Source organism: Anopheles cruzii, chromosome 3, assembly GCF_943734635.1.
Source record: "Anopheles cruzii chromosome 3, idAnoCruzAS_RS32_06, whole genome shotgun sequence".
NCBI classification, from domain to species: Eukaryota; Metazoa; Arthropoda; class Insecta; order Diptera; family Culicidae; genus Anopheles; species Anopheles cruzii.
The window spans coordinates 41,565,102-41,591,569 of record NC_069145.1 but is presented as its reverse complement, the minus strand read 5'-3'; the positions used below and the strand labels follow the sequence as shown (position 1 = coordinate 41,591,569).

At 48.6% G+C, this 26,468-nt stretch overlaps 4 protein-coding genes across 5 annotated transcripts in view; 2 read left to right on the top strand and 2 right to left on the bottom strand.

The window, feature by feature from the left end:
• Nucleotides 1–338: 338 nt before the first annotated feature.
• LOC128275540 (RNA-binding protein 25-like) lies at nucleotides 339–4,356 on the bottom strand. The gene is made up of 6 exons (XM_053014082.1): nucleotides 4,222–4,356; nucleotides 3,874–4,139; nucleotides 2,815–3,795; nucleotides 1,776–2,740; nucleotides 1,246–1,634; nucleotides 339–1,170 (listed from the first exon to the last, which is right to left on the bottom strand). Exons 1-6 carry the CDS (start codon nucleotides 4,297–4,299, stop codon nucleotides 1,078–1,080), a joined length of 2,772 nt encoding a protein of 923 aa, XP_052870042.1. The 5' UTR covers nucleotides 4,300–4,356; the 3' UTR covers nucleotides 339–1,077.
• Nucleotides 4,357–5,320: 964 nt separating this feature from the next.
• LOC128270415 (WD repeat-containing protein 6) lies at nucleotides 5,321–8,500 on the top strand. The gene is made up of 3 exons (XM_053007815.1): nucleotides 5,321–5,381; nucleotides 5,444–6,181; nucleotides 6,243–8,500. The coding sequence occupies exons 1-3, from the start codon at nucleotides 5,321–5,323 to the stop codon at nucleotides 8,498–8,500; spliced, it is 3,057 nt and encodes a 1,018-aa protein (XP_052863775.1).
• A 1,284-nt stretch (nucleotides 8,501–9,784) lies between these two features.
• The window catches only part of LOC128275000 (putative thiamine transporter SLC35F3), a 32,934-nt gene continuing 16,250 nt past the window's right edge, over nucleotides 9,785–26,468 (top strand). For both annotated transcript variants that reach the window (XM_053013366.1, XM_053013367.1), the window contains exon 1: nucleotides 9,785–9,922. The gene's annotated coding sequence lies outside the window, so the exon portion shown is untranslated. The remainder of the gene's footprint in view (nucleotides 9,923–26,468) is intronic.
• LOC128275001 (synapsin-1-like) lies at nucleotides 14,671–25,637 on the bottom strand. Its single transcript, XM_053013368.1, has 3 exons — nucleotides 25,344–25,637; nucleotides 15,769–15,878; nucleotides 14,671–15,684 (listed from the first exon to the last, which is right to left on the bottom strand). Exons 1-3 carry the CDS (start codon nucleotides 25,392–25,394, stop codon nucleotides 14,790–14,792), a joined length of 1,056 nt encoding a protein of 351 aa, XP_052869328.1. The 5' UTR covers nucleotides 25,395–25,637; the 3' UTR covers nucleotides 14,671–14,789.

The following is a 26,468-nucleotide window of genomic DNA, read 5'->3' as shown; positions in this document are numbered from 1 at the left end:
ATTGGCATGTATCAGGATGTTCACCGAGAAGAAAGTGATAATTTCCTGTCTGTAATCAACAGTTGTTAACAGTAAGGGCACGCGGAAATGTTTCGACTACTTACGATTGAGCAGTTTCCCGCCTTTGTTTCAACGCACCACGAGAGTCCATAATCACTCTTCATAGCACGGTCCGCCACTAAACCATACCACACTCATACACTGGAAAAAGAAGGCTGGAATTAGGTCCAAACATTGGTATCGCGTAAAGGACAAACATAATTTGCAAACAGTGAAAACAATCATCATTCTTTCAGCCGCCATCATGACGGTTGTTTTTTCCATTTCCGTTGTGTATTTCTAAGCTTTAAGTGTTTCAAAATGGTAGTGGTATTGTTCTTGATTTATTCATCATCTCCACGGTTAATTGTTGTTACCTTATCCACTGTTTCGTCCCTAGCCTGCACTTAGCTAAGAACCTTTAATAAGCTTTCATTTAGTATCATGCGCCACACTAACTATAACTGTACATCGGGCTGGGGATGGCTTAGTGCTCGCTTAACCCTCGTGCCGCGCACGTGGGCGATTTGAAGAAGATAATCATATGTTATTCTCTTCTGTGAAAGGGCAATTTAATAGACTGTCCATGTCAATTTTTGACTGCTACAATTGTTCACGGTTGTCCACCGTTTTTTAGGTTTCCTACAATATTACTTCTTTTTGTGGATGATGTTTTTAAAAAACCTTTCTTTAGTGGAAAAAGAGTGAGAAAGCGCGATGGAGATAGCACAGAAGACGCACCGGAACCGGAAGATTTGAGCACGAGAACAAAATCGATGGCAAGGAGCAGAAAGCAACAAGCGCTTTCCGGTAAAGAACGCACGGATTCGCTGCAGTGCAGCCGGCAACTAAGCACCAGCAGCGCAGCCCGAAACCACCACTAATTTTTGTAATTATTTCCGGTAATGAAATGAAACCCATGTGCGCCAGTTCTCAAAAACATTGTCCCCCTTATCTGCCCTGTTCTGCGGCTAAGAAAACCTCTTTGTTGCTCCTCTCGTTAGAGCGTTACGTAAACTCCTTTCCCTCCGACAGCACTTACTTCGCTAGGCCAACCTTTTTGGCTTCCACCTCGTAGATCAGCAGCCGCCACATTTTTACCACAAACACTTCCGCTTCTTCGTCGAGAACCTAAAATTGGCAAAACGCGAAAGGCGAGGCAATTAGCAAAAGGAAAAAAAACGAGTTTTAGCCATTCCAACGTACCATTTGAACATCGTCCAAGATACCCTGAGGGGTGCTACCGGCCAGCACCTTGGAGCAGATGAAATCAACCAGCGTCGGTTCCGGTTCGCCAATGTATTCGATGATTTTCTTATTGATCCAGGGGCGAATCTTTTTCTCGATCGTATTGTCGATCTCGCTCCAATCCAGCGGATAGTTGAACAGATCGTGCTTCTCGGTCGGTATCTTGTCGATAATACTCTTGATGTTTTTGCGCTTTTCTTCCTGGGATTTGAGCGACTCGCGGCTGGGTGGTTCGTCACCCTTTTTGCCCTTTGCCGACGACTTTGTTCCCGTGCCAGAACCTGCCCCCGGTGTGTTGTTGGCCGTCCCGGTTGGTGTGTCCGCTTGCAGTCGTCCATCTTCATACTCTGCACAAAGAGAGAAATTTTCGTATTAGCGAAGTTAACTCTGCGTTAGTTCTCTGCCATTTTTTCCTTCGACTGAGCCTCAAGCATTGAGTGGTAAATGATTGAATAATTCCAAGACCCATACATTCCTCTCAACCTTACCTAGCGGCACCAGTTTACGTTTCTTTGGGCCGTTCGATTCTTCGGTGTCGTCATCCAAACTATTGAAGACGTCCTTCACTTCAAGCTTTTTCTTCTTCGCATTCACGTTCAAGTTGAGGCTGATCGTCGGTCCCACCGTCGACTGTTGCGGCAGCAGCTGATGGTGGTGATGGTGAGGATGGTGGGAAGATTTATCAGACATCGAGTTCTGTCCACTGTTGCTGTTCGCCTCCGGACTTTCCGGTACGCCGTGCTGCGAGTTGGATCGAATTGAGTGTCGCGAGTTTTCATCATCCATTGGACCTCCGCCGCCACTCGCACCGAATGAATCCCGAGTTTCCGAACCGGCGTGCGGAGGATGCTGACCAGCCGAGGCGACTCGCGGTTCTGCCGCTTGGTGGTGCTGATGATGATGCCCGTGAGGATGGTGATGGTGGTGATGGTGATGATGGCCTGGATGATGATGATTGCTGTTTCCCATCCCATCAATGCTGCCGCCAGACCCAGAGCCAGGCCCGTTCGAAGCAGCATTATTGATTGCGCCCGGTTGTAGTGCAGCTCCTGCCGGCGAGTTAAAGTTGTCCTGACCACTCGAGTCCGATTCGATCGGTTCCGCATCGACGGATGCTAGTTCGCGTGACGCCTGCGCAAGAACGTAACGTTCCTTGTTGACCCGCTCGCGATCCTTTGCCCGTTGTCGTTCGATGTCACGCAACCGTTCGCGTTCCAATTCTCGTTCCCGTTGCTGCGACTGCTCCAGGTTCACATCGATCAGAATCTTCGGTTTGTAGAGATCTTCACGCTCTTTTTTGAGTTTTTCAAACTCAAGCGCCGGATTGTCGTACTCGCCGCTAAAGATTTTGTTCTTCAACTCGTCCAGCTCTTCCTGCTCCTTGTTGCGATCCTTCGAGTCGGCATCCGCTTCTCGGACCCTTTCTGCCAATCGCCGCTGAAGCTCTCGGCCCCTAGAGAGAAAATCACAAACCATTACTGACATATTGTTCTTAAAACCCGCCGTCGGGGTCCAGTGGCCACTTACTTGTAGTACTTCGGATCATCACGTTCGTCATCGTAGTCTTCGAGGAACTCCTTCAGCCGCTTGGCTTCTCGCTCGCGCTCCTCCTCTCGGCAGCGATCCTTCTCTCGATCTTTCTCGTAGTCCTTAGCCTTTCTTCTTTCGCGAGCCTCCCAGTTGCGGAGTCGCTCCTGGTACGCGGCCTCCTTCTCGCGTGCCTTCTTCTCCGTCTTCTTGCGCTCGCGCGCTTCCTCCTCCATTTCCTTTTCCCGCTGAATGTCGCGCGGATTGCGATTTACCTTGCTCTCGTCTCTTTCGCGCTCCCGTTCCCTTTCCCGTTCTCGTTCCCGTTCCCGTTGGCGTTCCAAATCACGCTCCCGTTCGCGTTCACGTTCGCGCTCTCGTTCTCTTTCACGCTGTTCGCGTTCTCTTTCGCGTTCTCGTTCCTTGTCACGTTCGCGCTGTTCACGTTCGCGCTCACGTTCGCGATCGCGCTCACGATCACGGGACCTTCGCGAAGCAGAAGAGGAAGAAGAAGACGGTGCCGGAGCTTTTTTGTCCTTCCGAGGCGATGCCGACCGTCGCTGTTTCTCCTCTGCTCGCTTTTCTTCACGTTTTTTCCGTTCTTTTTCCTTTTCCTTCTTCAGCTCCTCCTCTTCCGTGTACTTGCGGAACTTGCCGATCTCCTTGCTGATAATATCGCGCTTCCCGTCTTCGATGTCAACCGTTTGAAGCATTTTCTTCTGTTTCGCCTGCTGCTCCTCCTGGTGCTGTTCAGCGGCGGCCAGTTCCTCGCGAAAGTCTTCTAGGATGCGAGTGATAGCGATCAGTGCATCATCATCGCGCCGCTTCTCGGACGCCTCGTTAGTCGATTCGGCATTGTTCTCATCCTCGCGGAACGAATCTAACAACGCTTTGTTTTTCGCATCCACCTTTGCGACCAACTTTTTGCCGCCAACCTCCAAGTCATGTACCAACCGTACCGCTCGAGCACCACCGTCCGGACTGCAAACGAAAGCATTTGAATCCGTTAACACTGCGAACCGGAGAAACGAACTTCATTCTTAACGCCCCTGTACTTACTCGTACTCGCAAAACCCAAACGTTGACACACGTTTCCAGTTGATGACCATGCCGCAAGTGGCGAGAATTTGCTTTATCATCGGATCCGGTACCTTCTCGCTAATGTTGCCCACAAAAACGGTCACAATTGGCCCATCGTACACTGGTTCCGGTTGCGGCGGAGGTTTGTTGTTGTACATCTGTGGTCGGGAACCGATGGTGGCACCTGATCGGAAACTTCCGCCTCGATTCGAGGGTGGTGGTTGACTTAAGCTCGGCATCAGTGGCTGTTGAAAGAATCCGGTAAAAAAAGCCAAATATAAGTATGCTGAATAAGCAGAATCCCAGTGTTCCCTACGGATATCTTACTTGAACCATCGGTGGCGCAATGTACTGCATTCCGGGCGAGACTATTGTCGTTCCCGGGGGACGAGGATGGTAAGACATGATGCCGTGGTTGCCTCGCAAACTTGTGTGCTTGCCTCAGTGCTCGATAAACGATCTTGCACCCAAATTGAGTACCTCCAATTAGTATGGGGATAGTTCAACGGTTAGGAAACGTGATGACAATTAGAGGGCGACGATTTCAGGTTTCCCGGGGCTAGCGAGTGGGCAAACTGTGGATCGATTGTGCATAGCAACCAACTTCCGATATCAATGCTTGATTTGCTCTCCTGACACGGTTTTCGGCACTACTCCGTTGGTCAGCTATTCTCACCAGTGCTGATCGCCGTCCGCAAAAACGAAAAAAAACCCGCTCTGGTGACACACAAACGGGGCCTCTCCTTGGCCAAACTCCTTTCCGGACGGTCTTTCCGCTATCAGTGGCAAGCCGCACACTTGTACGCACCCCTCGCACACAGCCACAAATGGACGACCACAAACTGTCTCGCGGTGCGAAGCGCGCACATACGCGAGGGAGCCTAGCGCTACGGTGAAAAGCGAAGAAACTTCGATGCCGCCTGCAAACGCTACGCTTCGCAGTCCTGAGCTACGTGTGAGACCAATTGCATCACTGACCGCGAATCACAATTTCACCACACACACACCGAACCAACTGCTCGCCGGCAATCCGCAGCGATTCAAGCGAGATTTCCAATCCTTTTTCGATTGTTTCTAATCGCTGATGTGCAAAAAGCAGTGGCCGTCGATTCCTGGGCTCGCGTGTGTGTTGCGCTGTCAATATGGTGTATGTCGACTGGTGTATGTCGACTTGACGGACCATTTTGTGCCTATGTAGCAAAAACTAACCGAATGCGGAACTTTCGTGATGTTTTTGAACAATTTCTATTGGTTGTGGAACATAAAAATACATAAGACTTCGGGTGATAAAAATCCGTGAACAAACATATTTCCACCCAATTATTTGTTATGAATCCTGTTGGTCCTTTGTCTTTGTCTTTGTACTTGCTTGGATTGTTTTGATTAGTTCATCGGCTGCCGTCAGTGTTGTTTTGTCTTTATCGCCATGCGGCTTTTAACTGATGCCGTTTGTGTTCGTGCTTTGGGCAGTGAAAAGGTTTTGGCGGGTAAGAATCCTTTTCGGCACGTCCACTTTTCCTATCAGCTTATTTTTCTCCTATATTCCCAGCCATCGGCAACCGATTGTTTTTGCTGTACCTTGATGCAAGCGGAAACACACATCGCACATTTGCTACTGTGCCACGATTTTTGGACAAGATAAATGGGATTGTTGCGTGCGTCGTCGATGTCGGCTTTTATCAGATCGTATTTCACGCAGGACGTGAAGCGTACAGTACTACCCTGAACTGCCATGATCACACGTTCAGTGAATGTTCGGTTATTGCGGTGCCGGAGGAAGTTCAGCAGTTTCCTGTGCCTCATGTCCCGCGGCGGATTTACGATCGCATTAGCTGCATTTCACTACTCTCCGCTACGCAACTCTGTCTTATGACCTGCCATGGTGTAGCAGCGCTACTCAACCTTGCCGCAAATGCCACCACCTGGAAGCTTGTGGAAAAATGTGCCTGCGATGATGGTTCCACAGTCTACTGCGCCACGGTCAGCGGGACGCAATGGGAAGAGTTGGTGTGCTTTACGGGCACAGCGTTGGGATTGCTGCTAATCTGGCGCGTCACTGGGGATACAAGGGGTCAGGTGCTGAAAAGAATTTCAGCCCACAACGGAGTCATATTTTCAATAGCGTGTGACTTTGAAATCGGCCTCCTGACCACCACTTCCGATGACCGTTCGGTTAAGTTTTGGAAAGTGTGGCAAGCACAAGACGATGGCGCGGTTGAGCTGAAGGAGCAGCAGTACTGCTTTGCACACACTGCAAGGGTTTTCCAATGTCGCATCATCAAAAGTGGTACGTTGGGCATCATCTTGGAACCTTTTGAACACGTAATAGCCAATCCATTCTCCTACAGCTTGCAGAACACTTGTCGCTTCGATCGGCGAAGATTCCCACCTGTGTCTGTGGAGCACGGACGGGGACTTGCTGTTGAAAAAACGCCTCGACGAAGGGCCCACGCTCTGGGGAATGGATTATGATCCGGAAATGGCAACCATTTTTATCACGGCCAGCAATGGCAACTTCCACAAATACTGCATCAAACGCTGGATGGACGACGACCAGTACTCCATCGACAACCCCGAAGTGAAGGACATTAGTCCACCCCTGGCGGCTGGAGAGTACTTGAGCAAGATTCGTTTTATGCCCGTCATCGATTGCTTAGTAGCGGTGACAAACAAGAATTCTGTAATAAGTATGCAGAAAGACGGGTCGACCGTGCATACGCTGGCGCACTCCGGAGAGTTTAAATGTAGCATCCTTGCAGCAGGTGGCTCTTATTTGTACCTCGCCGGAGGATGCAGCATCGTCCTTTACGACGTGTCGTTGAGAGGAGTAACGAACCTGATTGCGAAGAAAACTGTGTCCTTTGCCGTCGAACCACTGCAAACCGTGAAAGGTGAGAATTTGCCAGAAGGATCGATACGATCCATGCATTACTGCGAACGATCAAAAACTGTCGTGCTTTGTGACGACTATGGACGTTGTCTGGTGTATGACGAAACACTGACGTCCGTTTGTTCGATGCACCGCATTCCCAAATCCGCCGAGCGATGGATAACGTTTTTTGTGATTCCCGTCGAAGGCTACCTATTGATGGCCGATCGTTCAGGACATATGCACCTTTTCGATCGTATGCAGGTGGCACCGGTGTTTAAGCTATCGAATGTCCATGGGAAACTCGGCATAACGTCTGTGGTGGCAGAACCGTGCGCATTAGACCATTCCGAATTTCGCCTCACAACGACCGGCCACGATGGTCGCATTTGTGAGCTCTTTCTTAGCACAACCCCGCCGAAACTGGAAAGGATAATTTCACGCAAAACGCCCATAAGTTGGATCGATCGCACGGTTTTAAGCAAACGCGGGCGCCTCTACCTAGGGTTCAACGACTCCCGGTTCCTAGTGGCCGATGCAACCAATGAAACCCTCTGCCAGTTCGATTGCGGAGGAGGACACCGACAGTGGGACTTCTGTTACGACGAGCTGGCGGGCAGCTTTACGTTCTTTTTCATCCAACATAAGAAGCTTAAGAGGATACACTTTGTCTTCGAACTCAACATGGGCAGTGCACTGTGCATGCCAAAGAATAATTGGCATACTCGCGCGTGCAATGTATTGTGCGTTGTTCGTCGCGATACTTCAGACCATCTGTTACTGTCTGGTGGCGAAGATAACATTCTGCGGGTTAATGTCCTCGCCAACGGAGAACTGTTGGAGGAACCACGAACGTTTATTCACAGTCACATCTCTAGCATCAAAACGATCTTAGTGAAGGCGCTGGGCGATCGATTGTTGCTGATATCGGCTGGCGGAAGAGCGCAAATTTGTATGACCAGTATCGAAACGGCCAGTTTGAGCCCAAAAGAGGAATGTGAGTACATGCTGCTCTCCTCGGATGCAGAGCGCAGCCGGTTGAAAACTAACCGGCAGTCGAGCTACGATCCGGAAACAAAGTTCATGTGCGCCTCATTTATTGGCGACGAGCGACTGGTTTTCGGGTGCTCGGATGGTTTTGTTCGCATCTACAAACTGTCCCATAACGATGGCCGGTGGTCGGTGCTGTTGGAGACAGAATTATTTTATGGCCGTTGTATTCTGCATGTGGTCACCGTAGATGCGTTAAGGGGAATTTTCGTAACAATGGCCACCGATGGGTATCTATGCTTCTGGGAGGATGCCGGTTCGAAAGAACCTTTTCATCGGCATCGGCACCACAAGAGCGGCGTAAATTCCGTTGACGTGAAGCTCGTTGCTGAGAATAAAATCCTGATAGCCACAGGAGGGGACGATCAGTCGGTTAGTGTGTCATTGTTTGAATTGTCGGCTCTAGACGGCAAGCCGAAGATAGGGTTTGTAGGGGGTTTGTGCGAACAGTTTTTACACACAGCACAAGTTAATGGCATTCAGCTGCTAGGCAATGATCAAATAGTGAGCGTTGGTGTGGATCAACGACTGTACGTTAGCAGCTTTGCGGGTTACTCCACGCTGGACGTAATCAAGGCCATTAGTACATGCATATCGGATGCTAAAGGATTATCCTTTGTTGCGGCTAGTAATGAAATTATCGTGTACGGTTGTGGTATAGAAGTGATAAATCTAAGTAGCTTTTAACGTAAGTAACTGTCCAAAGTTGCATCAAACATCGTGGTGCAAAAAATTAAACGACTTCGTGCTTTTGCAAGTTTCCGTCTTCTTTGTTCCTTTTTACGATGGCACGGATGGTTTGTCGAATAAAAAAGAGAAAAAAATTAAAAGAAAACGCTCAGTAAACAACAAGGAAAACAATCTTACCATACTAGCGGGCCGGTACGTAGTAACCGAGATGCCATATGCTTCTTCCTAGGCAGGAAACGAGTACTGAGACATCGCGCAAGTTTCTCAGGGACTTAACAATTGCTCTCCACATTTTCCGAACTTCTCTCGGCGAGAGCTCGGCCTTTTTCCGGCTTCGGCTGTGTTAGTGTCCACTCCGACGAAAATGTTTTGTTACATAAAAACCGACACCGAGCAAAGGAATTTTCTCCAGTTGCTGAGAAGTTCTCGACCGAGACCGACTGGCGGCAGAGGTCCTGCGTTTCTGAGTTCAGCCGTTTTAGGTGCGTGCCAAAAGATGTTAAATAAAATGGGTGTGCAACAACTTTTCGCGTAATACTACTTGCCCACACGGAAAGTTAGTGTCTTAATTCTTACAAAATAATCACAACGTTGCCGTAGGAAGAGGCAAAGTTCCACAATTCGCATGTGGAAAGCGCAATCGATTTTCTTCGCGTACCCTACGTAGGAATGGTTTCCCGTTTCGAGTGTCCCAGTGTGAATGCAGTGTTCCCGCGCCATACTCTCTCGCAGTAGTGCGGTTGGTGGTAGTGCTCCCGAGTGTGTCCTGCTGCGACAGATTCAGACCCACCGCCGGATGAGAAGAAGCTTTTTCAATTAAATATTATTCACCGAGCCCCGGGGATGCGAAAATGGGCGTATATTTGTTGCCGTGACCTGACGATAACCGTTGCTACAAGCCGAACGAACCTGACCAGCACACGAGAAGCAGTAACGGGTGAACAAGCCGAATACTGCGTTTAGATTTTTCCCATCTTTTCTGCATTTACTGCGCATTCTGACTACGACAAGCAACGAGGACGCCAGCTGCTGTTGCCGATTGGTGTGCCTGGTAACGTTCGGTTTGTACCGTGCCGTTTTGTAGTGCCATTTTGCCAAGAGCTAGTCCGTTTTCACGTGGCGCTTACATATCCTGTTGAGTGTGTTTACCACCCGAAGGAGGTTGTGACTCTCAGCGTGAATCCTTCACGTGCACGCGTGAGCTTTTGTTTTTCCAGTTGTTGGTGCATAACTTTGAGATTCCAGCGTCCTTAAATTCTCCCACAGATGTAAGGTGTGTGTGTTACATAAAAACGCGCAAGTGAATGAAACGGTTGCCGTTGTATGCAGCCCTTTCCGAATAAGCGTGCGCTTCGAGCTCATACACTGAGTGTTCTACGATGGCGAAGTGAAATGGACTACCAGTGGAGTGAAATTTATGTAAGTGATTAGCATTTTATTCATGAGATTATTTCTGTGACTGTTACTGGCAGCGCAACTCGAAGCGGGTGCGCTTCAAATATAGTAGCCCCGCAAACGGTGGCCTTGTTCGGGGCGGCGAAGCTGTACGCTTTGGGCACTGCTGGCGTAGGCAAGTCAATATCCTGGGGACACATTAAACACAACTTCTCGTACTATTTGAAAGATTGCGCGCCATACTAAATGGGCCAAAAAAGGCACTTTATCAGTTTCCGAAGGGTTATTCAGAGACCCGCCGTATAGCATGATTTATCAGCTGCTGGCAACTGCAGAAGTTGCCTATAGGAATGCCTCAGTAAGGTGAATGATAAAAAAGTTAAGCAAAACGGTCGACGTATTTACTCAAATTACCTAAACGAAATAAAGGAATGCGACTGAATGGTCGCATTGATCAACATATTATATTAGTATGTCCTTTTTGGCCTGTAAATCGCAATCGCGTGCTTTACAGCAAAGACATGTGAAAGACAATTGTGCCAAAAATAGACATTCCGTTTCCGATTGGGAATCATTTATTTATCCCTTGACTCAGATCCTCTTACCTGTGCGCTGTGAGGGGTTTAAATTTTTCAGCAATAAAAAATCAATAGCTTACAACTTTACATGGGCAGCCCCCCGCACGTCAATGGGCAGGGCCAGACATTCAAGAATGTGCGGCGAACATGATGCCGAAAGATTATACTTCATTTGAGCAGTGATCATAAAAATTACGCTTACGTACGTCATAGCTCCGGCCCTGTTAAAACGTGGAGAAGTCCGGTAAGCGAGCGGAACCACTCTGGATGCCTGCAGGACTGATAGCAACAGAAGCCACAAGAAATGTGTGCTTTATTATTCAAACAAGCATTATCCGTACAGCGTACGCAGACCCGGAACCCGGTGCCTCGGTATTTCGGTACCGTGTTTGGACGCGGTTCCAGCAACCAACATCCGACTCCTTCGGGCAGAGCTTACGGCTGGCTGGCGTAGATTGTGATTGATGCCATTTTATGACGGCCTTTTCGGTAGCTTTAACTGGCCCGCAGTAACACCGTTTCCAGCGATTTTGAAATGTAAACAATCTAAATTTGGCACTCCGGGGTGTTTCATGATGCCTCAATGGTCCTTACACTTGATTGGCAACGTTCGTCACGAACCGTAGGTTGGACAGGTTGCCGTTGTCGTCCTTACACGTCTGCCCTTAGATCAGACCGCCGAGGTGGTATTATTGATTTTGAATAATCTGCTCGTAACAGGTTTAGTGGCCGTATCAGTGAAGCCTAAGGACCTTCCGTGTCTTTGGTCCAGCCACCACACGTTGCAGAGCCGGCCGTTCCAACACAGCCGCTTCATGTGTGTTAAGCGAGAAGTCACACTTTCCGCCGATCTACAGTTAATTCGTACTACCCATACCGTAGCCAACCATTTGTTGGGTTTCCGACCAACGAAAAAGAAAAAACCATTACGTTGCCCATCGGATCGCTCGTGTTGCGTGTGCCCGAAGCTTTCGTCACGAGACTCTTTACTGTGGACTGCGCCTAGCGGCTATGCTATTTACGGCCGTGAGCCTGCCGGAATGGGCCGCTCGGAAAGCAACATCGGAATGCTAAGTATAGTTACCGCATTTCCATTTCGTTCTCCTCGCGGCCGCCGCTCGCGGTAGGAAAAATGTCAACGGAAGGATCACCCTCGCGACGACATTGTCCGGACGATATCGATCGGTGGTTTCATAATGTGCACAATGTGTGTGTGTGTAGGTTCCCGGACGGACCCCGGTGGGACGCGGGATGTTATTCTTCAATTAATTTTTGCGACCGTGTTCCCTGTCCCTTCCCCAGTGCAGACTGGCCAACGACACGCAGCATCGCGCACTAAAAGCCAACATTTCCACGAGCCATCGTTTAATGGTTGGACTGCCCGGAAACAGACATGACTTTATCGCTTCGTCAGCGCAGTTACGGATCAGTAGAAGGGACCGCGGGGGGAAGGTTACTTTTACGGTTCTGGGTGCTCGAAAAAACGGCAACAAAAATTCACAATAAGTGAAGGTACAACTTTTAGAGGTAAAAAGTTACTCGTTTTCTGAATGCCATCTACGCGCGGATCATCCTGCTTCGCAAATTAGCTGACCCGTCCGTTCGATGGCAAGGGGATTTTCCACGTAACAGCTCAAAGCCGCTACCTTATTCGTTCGCCAATGCGCAGCAAAATCGATTTTCACAATGTTTGGTGAAAAGTTTGAGGGTACCTTCGAAGGCAGAACAATGTCGGTACTATGTATCCGGTATCTGTGTATCCCTGCTTGTCTATATAATATTCTCATTAGCTATTTCGTTTCGGAGCAAAAGTTTATGCAAATCGCGTCAGTGAACCATTTTCAGCCTCCGGTAGAAAATGCAAATTGAACCGGACCAATTTCAGTTCCAGTTTTATTCGATGTTCAGTTTGAAGGCTACCGGCTGAGATCAAAGAGAGATGGGCAGGACTACTTGTGTGAGTTCATATCAGACCGCTAACCTTGTCATCGCCGGAAGCTGAACCAGAATAGGTCCGGAGGACCGGAGACAGTAGTGTTGCGATAGCGTATTTAGCAGGATTTAGGTCCCTTCGGCCATCCGTAAACGGTGGTCAGTGCTGTGATAAGTAAACCCGCTGGTGGATCGTATTTCTTTGTATACGCACGTCGAATTCAGGTGACGAAAATTTCAAATATCTTCAAACCTGTTGATAAAAGCATGATTCTGTTTTTTGGCTTCATCCGGGTGCTTAACACATCTGATGTCGTACAACTTGCGTTTTTTTGTACAAAGAATGGCCACAAACATTTTTCTGAGACACTTGTGTAATTTTAACGATTTGAACGATTAACAACCGTTGAGGTGTGTGGAATCAGGTAGGTTGGCGTGTCCAGATCGGTTGAAGGAGCCGTAAATCGAACCCCTTAATTGAAGATCTGCTAACCGAACAATTACCGTGCAACCGAGCATCAAATGAAAATGGTTCAAAAGGTTATAATCGAAATTTGGTAGGATTTATGTTATTAGATTAAAAAAACGAATGTTTCTTAAAAAGTTTAAAAAATTTAGAAAGATGCCAAGCCTTTGATGAGCTGCCAGTTATGCAATGGAAGATAGTTAAAAAAAAGTTGTTTGGCAAAATGCTCCAACAATTGCGCCGTTTCGATTCCGATTCTAATCGGAAAAAATGAAAAAAAAATGAAACGGAGAACTTGACATCGGAAGCAAAAACAGAACACTTCATGCAATCATGGGTCGTGCAAAGTGACGTCGATGGAAAGATATTTCCTTGGTAGTTGCTCTAGCATGTAGCGGCCGGTTGTTTTTATTTGGCCCCATCTTTTAAGAAATGTGGTTTGTCGATAAGATAATGTTATGAAATTCATGTTCTAATGCGAGTTTGAACATGTTGCTTTGGCCCCTTACACTGCATGACCTGGATGCGCAATCTATCCTGAAAAAGGATAAAGGTCAGAACATTGCAGTGGGTGGTCAGTACAGAACAGAGACACGATACGTAGCTTTTTGGTGCTATTTTGCCAACAACAGGTTTCAATACGATACACCAAATTCAATGGACTTCAAAGACGCATGATATCGAATGATATTGCATGATAAATTGTAATGGTAATTTTAATAATTATGCTTTCGATTCAAAGCTCTCCTGTTTCAATAAGCAATACCCATTCTTCGGAAAACATTTAAAATGCAACTAGACAACAAATTAAACTGAAAATGATTTGTGATTATAATGGATGGTATCTTTCACTCCGATCTAGTAGCCATGCGTTTATGTTGCTGCCTTATGTCAAGAACGTATGCTCTTTGCCCGAGTGCGAAGTGAAAGGTCAATACGCTTGGGTTCGCCGAAACCAATTTCAACGCCAAAATTAAATAACCGACGTATCAACCGAACGGAACATGCGGTAACCCGATGCTGGTAAAAGGTCCCTGTTCGGCTCGCACAGCTACCGCAACCGCAGCGGATCTCGCGCGAGGATCACGGAGATAGAATAGAGTGACGGAACCCTTTTAACGAGCCCCACCACAACGGCCCCAGAATGGACAAGTGTTGTGCAGGGTCTGACGAAAGTTGCTCCGTACTACCGCTGACCGTAACATAACTCTGCCGGGAAGTTCCATTTTCCCTACCACCACCGTGCGCCATTTTTGTGCCAACTTTGACCACTTTCGCCACCACATTCTGGAGGGAAGCCCCGGCAAAAACGAACCAGCGTTCCTGGCAAAACGGACACCAACACAAACCCGTACCGCCCGTTTATTGTTATTTCGTGCGGGAGGGTGGCTATTACTTTCGATGACCTCTACTCTACTCCAAACCGCCTTTTCTCGGCAGCCCCCGGTGCTGATGCTGTGGCCGGGGGCTGAGGAATACGATTATGCTCGTTAACGCCCGCCCCATACTCATCTCGGGGTCCGCAAATTGTGGCATTTCTTGTAGTGTTGAGTGTGTTTTCTGATACCCACACACAGAGCGTCAGCTCAGCGAGTGCGGTAGCCAAAAGTTTCCCGAGACTTCCCGGGAAAGCCTCGATGGCCTTGGGTTTTCGGAGGGCGAACGACGCCGACGCCACAAGGACACTTAGGACACTCTGGCCCATCGCTGGCCGGCATTTTCTCACACAATAAAAGGCAATAATGACCCCATTTTTCGTATTCTGGGAACCGCACCCCGTTTGGGCCCCTCGAGATATTTTGTATTTACCGCGCACATGGAGACAATGTGGCTACAACGATGATGGGGAAGCAAAATGGGCGGGGGGGAACTGTTTAAATTATGCTACCATAAACTTAACCGACGAAGCAAAGCCTTACGCAGAGTCATCGCGAAGGTCAATTCTTATGTCTATGTCGAACTCCGGCTCGTATGGCTGCTGGTTGCGAGTGCCTCCGGATTTTTGGGTCAGTGGGCGCGAGGACGACGACGTCGGCCGTTGGCTCGAGGTGTACTTGAGCCGGTTGGCGAGGGACACGGAGCTCAGCAGCGGATCGGCCGTGACCCCCGGTGCCACGTACGGTCTGGTCGGACCCGGGGTTGGCGGCCTCCGGGCCGGCTTTGACTCCCCGGTTGGTGGAGCCGGAGTTGTTGTCGTGCTCTTTTGCAGTATCGGCGCCAGGTACGGTGCCCTCGTGGTGGTCAGGGCTGGCGCGAGGTACGGGCGCGGCGGAGGAAAGCTACTGATGGGCCGCACGAGCTCATACGCTGGACCCCCGGACGGTACCGGATGGGCGTTGAAGTACTGGTAGCTGCCCGGATGCTGCGTGCTGTGGTACGACGACGACGACGGGGGTTGGCCGGGCACTTGGAAGTGCACCGACGAGACACTGCCGAGACCGCCAGACGTTGCATTCTTCGTGCTGGGTGACGGGTGGTGCAACTGAATCATCTGGATGACGCGCTGCGCCAGGTTTAGGGGCGGGTTGGTCGGGTGTCCGACCGGCAGCGAGAACTCGCCGAGGATCTGGTTCCTCGAGGGACCAAAGTCGAGCGGTATGTAGCGGACGCTCTTCTCGTGGGACTCGTACACCGGCAGCAAGCTTTCCTGCTTGACGTAGGTCTGCTCCGGGTGCGCCTGGAACTCGTTCGTCACAATCTGCTCGACGGGCCCCGGGAAGCTCTTCAGCGTGTACGGCGGCTTGCTGAACAGTTGTGGACGCTTGTAGAACTTACGCTTATCGAATCCGGAAGCCACACCATCGTTGTAACTGTGTGAGAAAGAGAGAGAGGTTGGCCCAGAGGTTAATGTGGCAAGCGCTTCACCCCGGGACGGCCCCGGCCCGGATACTTACTGATAGTTATATTCACGACCTTCACCCAACTTAATGTAGTCCAGTCGGTGTTCCGCCACATTGTACGCTACTGCTGTTGCCTGCGGTCGGTGCCAGGTCACTATCGAGACCTGCGGATGAAATAATCACACAAATTGAGTTGGGCTTTTTCGGTTTCGACAGCACGCGATTCGACGAAGTGGCTACGAAGGGCTGGCCGTTGGGAACGGTAAAATTCGAGTCCCACGTCGAATGACTGTTTGTAGTGGTTGCGAGTCGGGATGTGGAATGGCCATTCTTGGGAGGTCCTGCGCAAGCAACTGGTTCGACAACCCACAACGGAACACGAAAGAATGTGAACCCTGAACCTTGACATTCCTTCGTTTGTAGAATTTTTGGTTCGTCAATTGATGAAGACTAAAAAAATGGACCCTTTTCCGGAAATGTTGAGCTCACGTGGCTCGTCGCTGAGCAAATTGTCTAGTTGTGTTATTGTGTGGAAGAGATGCCAGGCTCGATGAGAGCAACATTAGAGAGCTATCCATCGGTAGTCGATGTTGCCCGAACTTTTGATAAAAAAATGACTTTTGATTCAAAAGCTCAAATTTTCGTTCAACTACTCAAACTCAACATAGCTTTAATAGGAAATTTTTTTCCCACTAAAGAACATAATTTTCGTGAAATGACCACTTTTGTACAAGCGCCACAACTACTTTATTATTTTTTATGATGTGGTGTAAGATCATGCGCTTTTTGGAGCTTGTAACGCTTACACATTAAGTTCATGTTGGATTATGCGCAGAATTCTTTAGTTGAACAGTTGCAGTACTTTTTGGGCAAATGATTCCGGTTCCGACTCTACGGTTCCGTATGTAAAACCTGGCGTCCGGTGCCTCATCATGACCCATACAATTTTAATGTTAAATAACTTCACTATTTGTCAGTCGATTTTGATAAATCAACCAGATTCTGAAACTTTAATCTATAGCGTTTAAGTTATAGACCGATTTACGCCAAAAAAGCCGGCTGAAATTGTAGCGCTCTACATTGAAATTAATCGTTCAACTGTGAAAGCTGTGCCTATTGTTGCCGAATTTCTTCTGACATCTTTCTGTGGGGCTATTTGAAGTGCAAGGTGTATGCCAGCCAACCAAAGAGTATTGAAGAACTGGAAACTAACATTAGAGCGGAAATATGTCGATGAGACCCCCAATTCGGAAGAATGCTATGCCCTGACTAGTTTGTAAATAAATATCATGGTGCGATACACCACCAACTGTTCTACTGACATCCATTGCAGAATGTCCAGCATTACCGCTGATGATGCAGAGTGACCATAACACAAAACTACCCTCATTACCCCATTCTGCAAACGCTGAAGCCTTTTTATTTGAGTCTTCGTCCCGAGAAATAGGATTGAAGAGTAAAACTCGAAATGTGGTGCAATAATAGTTTGGTAGAGGCGAACTTTACTAAGCAGGTTTAAGGATCTTGAAACTCTGCTAAGCACTCCTGATTTTCTTGCTACCATGGTGATGACTCCATTGATGAGAGCATTAAAATTTAGCCCGTCATCTAATGTGACTCCCAGATATTTCACCTTAGAGGTCTTGGCAATTGGTTCCTTGTTTATTAAGATGTTTGGTTGAACCGAGCCTGCTTTTGACGAAAGTAACATAAAGCATTTTTTTTTAAGTTTAGAGCAAGCTTCTTGTACTTCAGCCAACCATCCAACTTAATCAAATCGCTATTCATTAGATCTTCTGCTACTCTTAAGTCCCTAGGCGAAACAAATAAGAGATTAATTTCGCAAGACCGTAGGACCTGTTTCATGTCGCTGATATACATGATAAACAAAATTGGACCAAGAACACTTCCTTGAGGAACTCCAAGGGTGTTATCGATGCATTCTGAAACAGAATTAAAAAAAAAAAAACGTTCTCTGGGTTCTTATGCCCGAAATATTGTCAAATACAATGAAAAATGCCCAAAAATGGGCCGCGTTTTGTGTGTCTAATGGAGGCGGTCATTTGATCGATATTGTACTAGGTCGTTGCGTTGAGATTCGGAATTTTGAAAAGATGGCTGTACCTGCCGATTGGGACTTCCCAGTTTTGCTGTTCATGCATCATTACCTTGTTTTGACATCAGGTAAATGATTTAAGGTCGAAAAAAAAATTATTTCGGTTTGCAACCCATCTTTGAAAGGGTTAAACTATGTCAACTTTTGTGCCTGAAAATGACGGTTTGCGGGGATTAAAATTTTTCTGCCCCTGTTGAAGAAAACTACTTCGGAACCGCACCAAATGCTTGTCGGGACTTGTGTTTGGAAGATCGCAGTGCTTTGAGTGGTTTAAAAAGTTTCAAAATGGCGATTTTGACTTAACAAAAAAAAGCGTCGAAGGACTCCAAAAAACGGACTTTCTGGTCGGACAGAAAGGTGTGATGTTTCACAAGCTCCTAAAACCTGATGGAAACGTTAATTCCGATCGCTACTGATAACAAATGATCAATTTGAACCATGCATTGATCGAAAAACGACCAAAATGCAATTCTAGTGGGGGCGCCTGGTGGCCCGTAGAATCAAGCACCAGGCGCCCAAAAAACAAAACTGTTTCAGGATACTATCAAATCACTTGGATGAGAGCTGTTATCCCTCCCCGCGTTATTCACCAGACTTGGTTCTTTCCGAATATCATTCATTTTCATCGATGGGACACGTATTGGCTGAGCAGCTCTTCGTTTTCTACGAGGAAGTCGAAATGGGAAGACTAATTAGTTTACTTAAAAAGTCGAAGAATTCTTTCATCTGGGAATCCATGATTTAGCAGAGAGATAGGAGAAATGTATAGCTAGCAATGCCACAAACTTTGAACAATGTAGAAAATCGCATTCAAATTTTATAAACATTTTTGTGTGTCAAACAAATTCCGAATCTCAACGCAACGACCTAGTATATTGTATTGTCGCTATTGTAATTGTCAATAAACGGCATTCTATACTCTAAATAAATCTAGTTTATCTGTCAAAATCGACTAAAACATGGCGGAGCTATTTAAGATTTAAATAGTATGGGTCATGATGAGGCACCCTGTAGGTTTGCTGCCAGTATCAATGTAGCCCTTTTATGGTACGATACACAAAATGACTACAGATGTTTAGGTGCCTAAGCTCACGTACAATGGCTCAGTGACCTGTGGTGCCTTTTCTGCTCAATGTAATGCTATCAAATATAATATTTGCGATCAAGCACCATTTTGGATACGGTTTTCCCAGTGGACTAAGATGCAAATATTCAAGCTGGTGTGTAATCCATCCGTACGATAAACTGTTATTGCTACAAATTTCACGCTCCTGCCAATGACGATAAACAAGATGAGACTTGTATTTGGAATAGCCCAAATGTTAAACTGATAAACGGTTGAGATTTGACCAAGAAGCAAAATTAGTTTGTGCCATTCCACGATAAGCTAGCAACGGTAGTGTCCGATGGTGTCACTTTGTGCCGGTTGTTAGAGAGCTGCGTGCCGCAATGGCCGCAAGCTGTCCCTAACCTAGCGCAATAATAGACAGGACCAGGTGGTGTTTGAGCCACATCCGCGTGCGGGCTACGGGCGATCGGACGGTCGTCGAGCACTCCCCAAGGCCTCTCAAGGCCGTGGGCAGCGACCGAAACCAACCACCCGCTTGCGTTTGGGATTATTAATCGAATCAGCTCCAAATTCGACAGCACCCCTAATCGGAGCGGCGCGGACCAGAGAGCGACAGAGCTGTTGAAAGTAGTCGGCGAGCCAGCAGTGCGTGGCCGATCTAAGTCGCCGATCGCAGGAATCTGCCGGCAGCCGCGTGCGCATGGTTTACAGCACCACGTGGTGCCACGCCACTGTGTGACCATCGCCGGTGGCTTGTGAAACTCCGAACCGATTGACCACCATAACACCCTGGTGGCACCGCTGGCATAAACGATTCGATCAGATTCGTACCGAAGCGGATTCATTTGGGCGTGACCTATTGAGTTGGCGTGTGCGGCAGCATAAACCACGCCGCACTGCGGAACGTCGATTGTTTCGGTCTTTTTCCGTCATCTTGGTCGTTTGGTCTTGGCCGGTTTCTAGCTAAAATTTAATGGAAATTTTCCTCCTCACTGGACAGCGCGCGGCGACAGCCTTAGGCCTGCGCGACACAATGGCAGGCTCTCGAAAGAAAGTGAAACAGTGTGGCGCTATGTTATTTCAGGGGGGGGCTCCCCGAACGGAAAGGCAAAGCGTGAACAACACCCGCGGCCATATAGTGCGGCGGGCGCCCGTAAGCTCAATTACGTCGCGCGTCAGGTGTTACGGATTTCAATTTGCGCAATTGATTGTATGCCACTATGGTAGGAGGACTGGCGTTTCGCTACGCGATTATGATAACACACCCCCCCGCCCCCTTGCGTGCGCATCGAATCTCTGTGTGTCTCTGGGTCGGTAGACGGGAAGTCGGTTTCTCTAGACCCCGCCGCACGTCAGCAACCTGTTACTGTGCACCGTGGCGGAAGCTAATCCGAGCAAATAGTTTTACGGTTACTGGGCTGTGGACAAGGTTGACACTGAAAATGGGAGAAAATGGGGGTCTACGCCCATGAAACGGGGTTATGCAACACTTTCTAAATCCTCCCAATTCCACCAAAAAGCCAACCGCAAAAGCCGTTCCATGGTGAAGCCGTTCCGGTTGCCGACTTCTCTAGAAGTTGCCGCCACTGGCCACCTGATAGGTTCGCGGAGGCCGCTGATCGTTCGCGATTGACGCTTAAATAAATCTACGGTCGACCTGAGCAATTCCAAAGCCATGTCTACGGAATGTTACTTGGTACACGGCAAATGGTATTGGCCCTGATGCTCCTCTCATAATATTTGGGCTTCAGTCTTAGTTCCTCCAGGTTGTCTGGTTTGATGTTGGCTTCGCGATTAGCGGTCAGGGATAGGAAGAAGCATTTACCCAAGTCCTCAAGTACCAGTTCAATTCCACTCGATCCAATCGAATCTAACAACCATCTACAGGAGGCTACGATGCTGTAGGCCATCGATCGCCCGAAGTCTGTCAGCGGCCAGTGTTTGACAACCCGAGAGTAATAATGTTTGGCATTGACTGGCAACGGTTGTGGTGTCATTCGGTTTTGCAGATCGTTTCCAAACCTCACGGAGTGCTGAACTCTGAGGGATTAGAATTTAGATCACCAAAATGGACCATTATCGTATGACGGAAATAACCCACTCATCAGTTGCCCCCGATGCCGTAAACAAGAAATCCATCGGTCTTTGTTCTTCTGTCAGGAAGAACTTGCTGGTGAGCAGCAAGTTCATTGCCTTTCGGACGAACGCCATTAGCGAGTCCTAGAACGCACCCAATCGACCGTGGAGGTTACGGTGGCTTTACTGCCGGTATCGCACACTGCCTAGACGTAGACGGCCCGAACTTGATTGAACTGGTTGAAGATTGTAAACTGGTCCGGTTGTAATGTAAAGGCCCCAAAACAGACCAGCACTAGCTGTGACGCCCCGTGAAACGATAAACTAGAAAGTGATCAACCTTGGCCCACTAAACGCCCCAAATTGCACACACTTCTTTCACCTGCAATCTCTTTCGCCGCTCCGCTCTTCTCGTTACGGTCCTCCGCGAGACACACTTTCCCTTTTGCTGCCCCGGACCACGGACCAACGTTCCGTTTCCACTTTTCGGTCTACTGTCGGTCGAGAATACGTGAAAACGGCAAAACCTCCTACGTCGGGGTGTGGACCCCAAGCGCGGGACATTCTTTTCGCGTCGGCGTCCTTGAGACTGAGCCAGAGTCCTACATATTTTTCGGTGTCGAGAGCACAGAAAACAGGCTTGGTCACATATTTCTGCTGCTGCGAGCAAACGAGCACATTTGTTTTCGCCATCCGCTGCCTGTCAAACGGCTCGACACTGGATTACCGTGAATTAATGCCTAGACTAACGCACACGTGCGCCGGTTCACGGTGCCACGAACAGCTTCCAGCGGCAGCCGGAGGCTAATCTCGTGGTCTGGTCTCCGTAGTCTGGCGTAGATCCGGACCAAAACGGACCACGGTGGCAGCGATTGATCCGGCACAAATTAATACGCACCGAGCGAGCAAATAAACACCTCGCACATAACCTCACATTTCATTAGGCTTGAGAGCCATTACACGCTCGAACGGCGTTCTTGCCTTGACTAATAGACTGCAAGATATTGTGGCATTGTGTAGCCCCACGGCTTCGCTTCTCGTACTCGTAATCGGTTAATTGTTTCCTGCTTCGATGCGCCGACAGGTCGCATTACTGTAGGCCTTTGACATGCCGCGCGCATAGATCGCCCAATCGGAGATTTCGATACCGACACCCGAAATTGACACCCAATGGCCAAAAGTGACGTAGCGAGCACGCGGCGCAATAAGATAAACACCTACGGGGCGGATATTTGGTAATCGGTCGGCAGTTTAGCGTATAATTTGGACGCGATCGGTTCGAATCGATCTAGGCGTATCCATGCCGCCGCGGTTGCTTTCGATACGCTATCAGACCGCCATTGGGCGTGAATTGGTGAATCCTTCGAGCGGTCTCGCCGGAGTCGTCATAATCAGTCGAGCGCCCACTATTTGTCTTCTGCCGCGTGAAGGCGAGCTGATTACAATCCGGAGCTGATGCTAGGAACTGAACTTGGCTAATTTTCTCCCGATCACCGTAAGTAGGGGCCTACATTTTTTGATGTTTCAATATGACCGCCCCACGGAGCGGCTAATGTGCGTTACGTGAAGTCGGTGCATATAAAATTGGGCGTGAAATCCAATCAACGCCCACGACGCGGTACGCGGTACACCAAAAAGCCGGCTGCTTTGCATAAGCGCGTCACAAAACATTGGTGAGCCCAATGATGCGAAGGCCCGATGCCCGATCGCTCGATTGGGGATCGTTGTTGTTCGCGTAGTTCGCGCATGGAGCAACAACAAGCACCTCGGGGGGTGTCAGTAGCACGCGACGGGAACGATTTTTCACCAACAACAACCCATTCACACGGACGAGTTAGCGAACGATTTCTGGTCCGTGCGGTGGCTTTTAAACGGGGTGATGAAATGCCTTGATGTTAGTTGTAGCCAACAGGTGGTTGCAAGAACTGATGCTCGGTTTCGGCAACGGCTTGGTTGAAGTTGAAAGATGTTTTAAGTAATAAAGTGCGATGAGGCATTTGAGAGTATCGAGAGCAGCTATTGTACGATCATCGCATCGATAAATGCTGTCCAATTATTAAAACCGCCAGAAGCCAAACTGAACAGAAGCATCATCAACAACTTAAGATTTGGTAGACAAGTCGATACATTGTCAGGGTTCGAATGTCCCGATGGCAATAGTTGGATACTCCACACAGGAGAGTAATTCGGAGTTCTATTAATTGAACTATAAATTAGTCGGTAACGCAAAGCTGTAAATGTCCTGCCCAGAACGTTCGTGGTCGGCTTTACGACACTGCAATACTCGGTAATGATTATTCTTAATTGGTCGTCTGTTTTGATCAGCTTCTGACCAGTGTAAACTTCAGAAACACAATCATTATGTCGATAAACTGGCAATAATAGTCCCACGGGCACGGGAAAGGATTCTTTTTGTGCGTAGTTCGTGTGCCGAGCCCATCCGCGTGTGCACAGCTCATTGGCGAAACTTCCAACCCAATGTTGGCCTCATAAATATTCAACAGAAGCAGCGGCACACGTGGTGTGGGCACGGTTAACGAAACGGTTCATGTGTCAGTAGGTGACAGTATTGGCCACAAGCCGTTTCGCCGCGGCTTGAAGGGCCGTTGGGGCCTCCAAACGGCCGTATCTCTCCGGTGTTTGATTTTTCTGCTGTTTTTGAAACACTATGTTGCCCACCCCCCATAGGCCACGCTCATAGGTGGCTGGTCAATTAGTAGCCGGAAACGAAATCGAAAACTGGGCTGTGGGAAATGTGCCAATTTCGGACAGACGTTTAGCGCCCGGCAGGTCCAGCAGTGCAACCTATTGTAGGGCACTTGTTGACCACGTGCACGGTGCAACAAACTGGCTGGCCGTTTATGATATTCTGTGTTTTGTATTTTTAACTTGATGTTTGATGGTCAACACCATCGATTTGTTGGATCCGTCTCGAGTAAAGAGACTGGCTGTTTAGAGGTTGAACATCAAATTAAAATAATACAATGTGCAATGTCCTTGTAATCGAGTTCACCTGAAGGACAATTTGGGGCGCCATTTATGTTCTATGATCTATGATCGGGGGGTCTAATTTTAATACCAAAATTTTGGTTCATGAAGAATTTACAACGAGAGTTTCCATATTTTTTGGACTACAGAGTTCGTTGTCTTCTTCTTGGACTTGACACCTTGTAGCAAAGGAAAACAATTGCGTAGTGGTTGTTCCTTCGCAAACTCAAAATGATTAGTTCTAGTTCTTGACACTACTACAACACTTCATAACAATAAATGAATTAATTAAAACGTAACGTACATGAAATTCTTCAATCTTCTATCAGGGTCTATCAGAACGTGAACACTTTTTCACATCACCAACCTAAGCTTTTGCACTCAAGTTAACACACTGTCACGGTTTGAACTGAAGCCTTTCGCGTAGAAACCGATAAGTCGGTTTCAAGCACAGACGGATGGTCTACGAACGAACCACCGAGTGCAAATATTTTCAATTTGAAAAATACGTTGAGCTTTCTAAACAAGCATTTTACACGAAACACGGTCGTGGACTTATAGCTCGATCTGCTGGCCGCAACTACCCGAAAATGAAACGCAACCGAAGCGTGTGTAAATGACATTTGAATTTTGTTTTTCGTTAAGGATTTGATTAAAACCGGAGGTTGAAGATGGTTGCAAAATTTGGTCGTTAAACTGATCCTCTGCACGATAATGTTTGATCTTCTGAGCCGTGAGTTTGACTTTGACTTGAGGAGTGAATTTGGCTGCTATGGCAACCATGGGCGACATGTGCACTTCCCGTAAGCTCCACTCGAAGTATGACACAATTATGTTCGTTTTTTTGTTGTGGTGAGGGTGAAATTTAACCTCAAACCCTCATGGAAAACACTCGGCATCCCGGCGGATCTAATGAAAATGGGTTGCCCCATGGGTAGGATTGTGCGGTGTTGCATCGGGCACTAGGGGATCAATCTGTGAATTATGCTACTTCATAATCGGGCGCGCCTATTTTTGTTTTGTTTTTTGCTCTCTTTCTTTTCGGCTCATCATGTTCGTTAGTGGCAAAAAAGCAGTTCCGTGCCGTACCGCGCGGACACGAATCTGGATCAAAACATCTAACGGCATGGCGGCAATTAGTTTCATTATTTCTCTCACCCTCTGGAGGCGCGCGTGCAGGTGGCCAAATCTACGCAAAAAAGCTTCACACGGCACGCACGCCCCAAAGCATCACAAACCGAACGAGATCGCGGGGGGTCGTGGGGCCCGGTTGATGTAAGTGGTGCGCGCGGTTACGCCAACCAGCAGGGTGGCGGCGAGGTGGCCGAAACATATCGATCAGTGGTGCTTTTTTAATTGACGAACGGCTAGGCTACTTACCGCCAACAGCCAACCGATCCAGCCGGACCACGGCACCCGCCGGAGGGTCATTTTCTGTGGGCTATCGGCGAGCACTCCTGGCGGGGGTCCTGGCGACACAAGATGGCCCTCCGGGTTCTCGGCACGCACCGTGTGACTGTGTGTGACGCAACGGCCCGCTGCTATTGCTCATCCACTTGGCGGTGGCGCAAATGTTTGGTCGATTGTTTCACGGCACCCTCTGGAGGTGTCTAGCAAGAGGCGCACAACTGGCTGGCCGCGTTAACTAACGATCTGGCGGCCAGTGCCGGCCGAAGCCCCACACGCACGTCACGCCCGGGCTACGAGGAACACTAGGCAGACACGACGACGCCCAGAAGGAGACACAAACGGGGCACACAGGGCAGTTTGTTCCAAAAGCATCCGCAGTGCGCAGCCAACACCTTCGTTTGCGTGCGTTGTTCGTTCGAAACTGAGCGCGGTTGTGGCGCTCCGATGTTGGAGGTCTACGCGGCGCGCAACTCGCCATTTTTCGGCCTGCGATCCCTCTCTCTCGCTCTATCTGATATGAGAGTCTCTTTCGCGCAGTCGGAGGGGTCGTCTTGTCGAGGGATCCCCTCCGTTAGTTTGGATGGAGGGTCAGTCAGGAATTTGGCCATCCCCCCAAGGTGGTCCAAGTGGTTCTCGGCCACTTGGGCCGCCCAGGTTATGTCACCCGCCACCGTCGGACTTATCGGTCGGACCGGCAGACGTCGTTTTTTATGGGGGTGCTCCTTTTCCTGCCGCTTTTTGGGCCCAGGTTTTAAACCGTTCACTTTTGTTCCGAAACTTAGTGGCGATAGTGGACGCGGTGCGATGCGGACGCGGAGGACCAGATTTTGATTTATGATAAGGCAAGGCAAGGCAAGTTCTATACCGGCTTCGGGTATCGAACGTTCCCTTCCCCGTTTCGTACACGCCCAACAGTTGCGGTAGGCCAGGTTGGATCGCCCACTAGACAAGGACACTCTTGTTAATGGACCTCGTAAAAGTAAGAAATTTTATTCGGTGGTGGACGGCACCGTTGCAATCACGACCTGGCCGTGGCACTCCGCTCCTTCCGATGCTGTCCTCATCCTCAGTTTTGTGGGTTTCTCGATTTTCGGC

Bases quoted from the DNA above. Each gene is read 5' to 3' on its own strand.
- LOC128270415 (XM_053007815.1), top strand. From the start codon at position 5,321: ATGCGGCTTTTAACTGATGCCGTTTGTGTTCGTGCTTTGGGCAGTGAA. The intron at 5,382-5,443 runs GTAAGAATCCTT...CTATATTCCCAG, and splicing joins CAGTGAAAAGGTTTTGGCGG to CCATCGGCAACCGATTGTTT. The intron at 6,182-6,242 runs GTACGTTGGGCA...ATTCTCCTACAG, and splicing joins ATGTCGCATCATCAAAAGTG to CTTGCAGAACACTTGTCGCT.
- LOC128275001 (XM_053013368.1), bottom strand. From the start codon at position 25,394: ATGACCCTCCGGCGGGTGCCGTGGTCCGGCTGGATCGGTTGGCTGTTG. The intron at 15,879-25,343 runs GTAAGTAGCCTA...TTTCATCCGCAG, and splicing joins GGATCGGTTGGCTGTTGGCG to GTCTCGATAGTGACCTGGCA. The intron at 15,685-15,768 runs GTAAGTATCCGG...TTTCTCACACAG, and splicing joins GGTCGTGAATATAACTATCA to TTACAACGATGGTGTGGCTT.
- LOC128275540 (XM_053014082.1), bottom strand. From the start codon at position 4,299: ATGTCTTACCATCCTCGTCCCCCGGGAACGACAATAGTCTCGCCCGGA. The intron at 3,796-3,873 runs GTAAGTACAGGG...TTTCGTTTGCAG, and splicing joins TTTGGGTTTTGCGAGTACGA to TCCGGACGGTGGTGCTCGAG. The intron at 1,635-1,775 runs GTAAGGTTGAGA...CTCTTTGTGCAG, and splicing joins ACGTAAACTGGTGCCGCTAG to AGTATGAAGATGGACGACTG.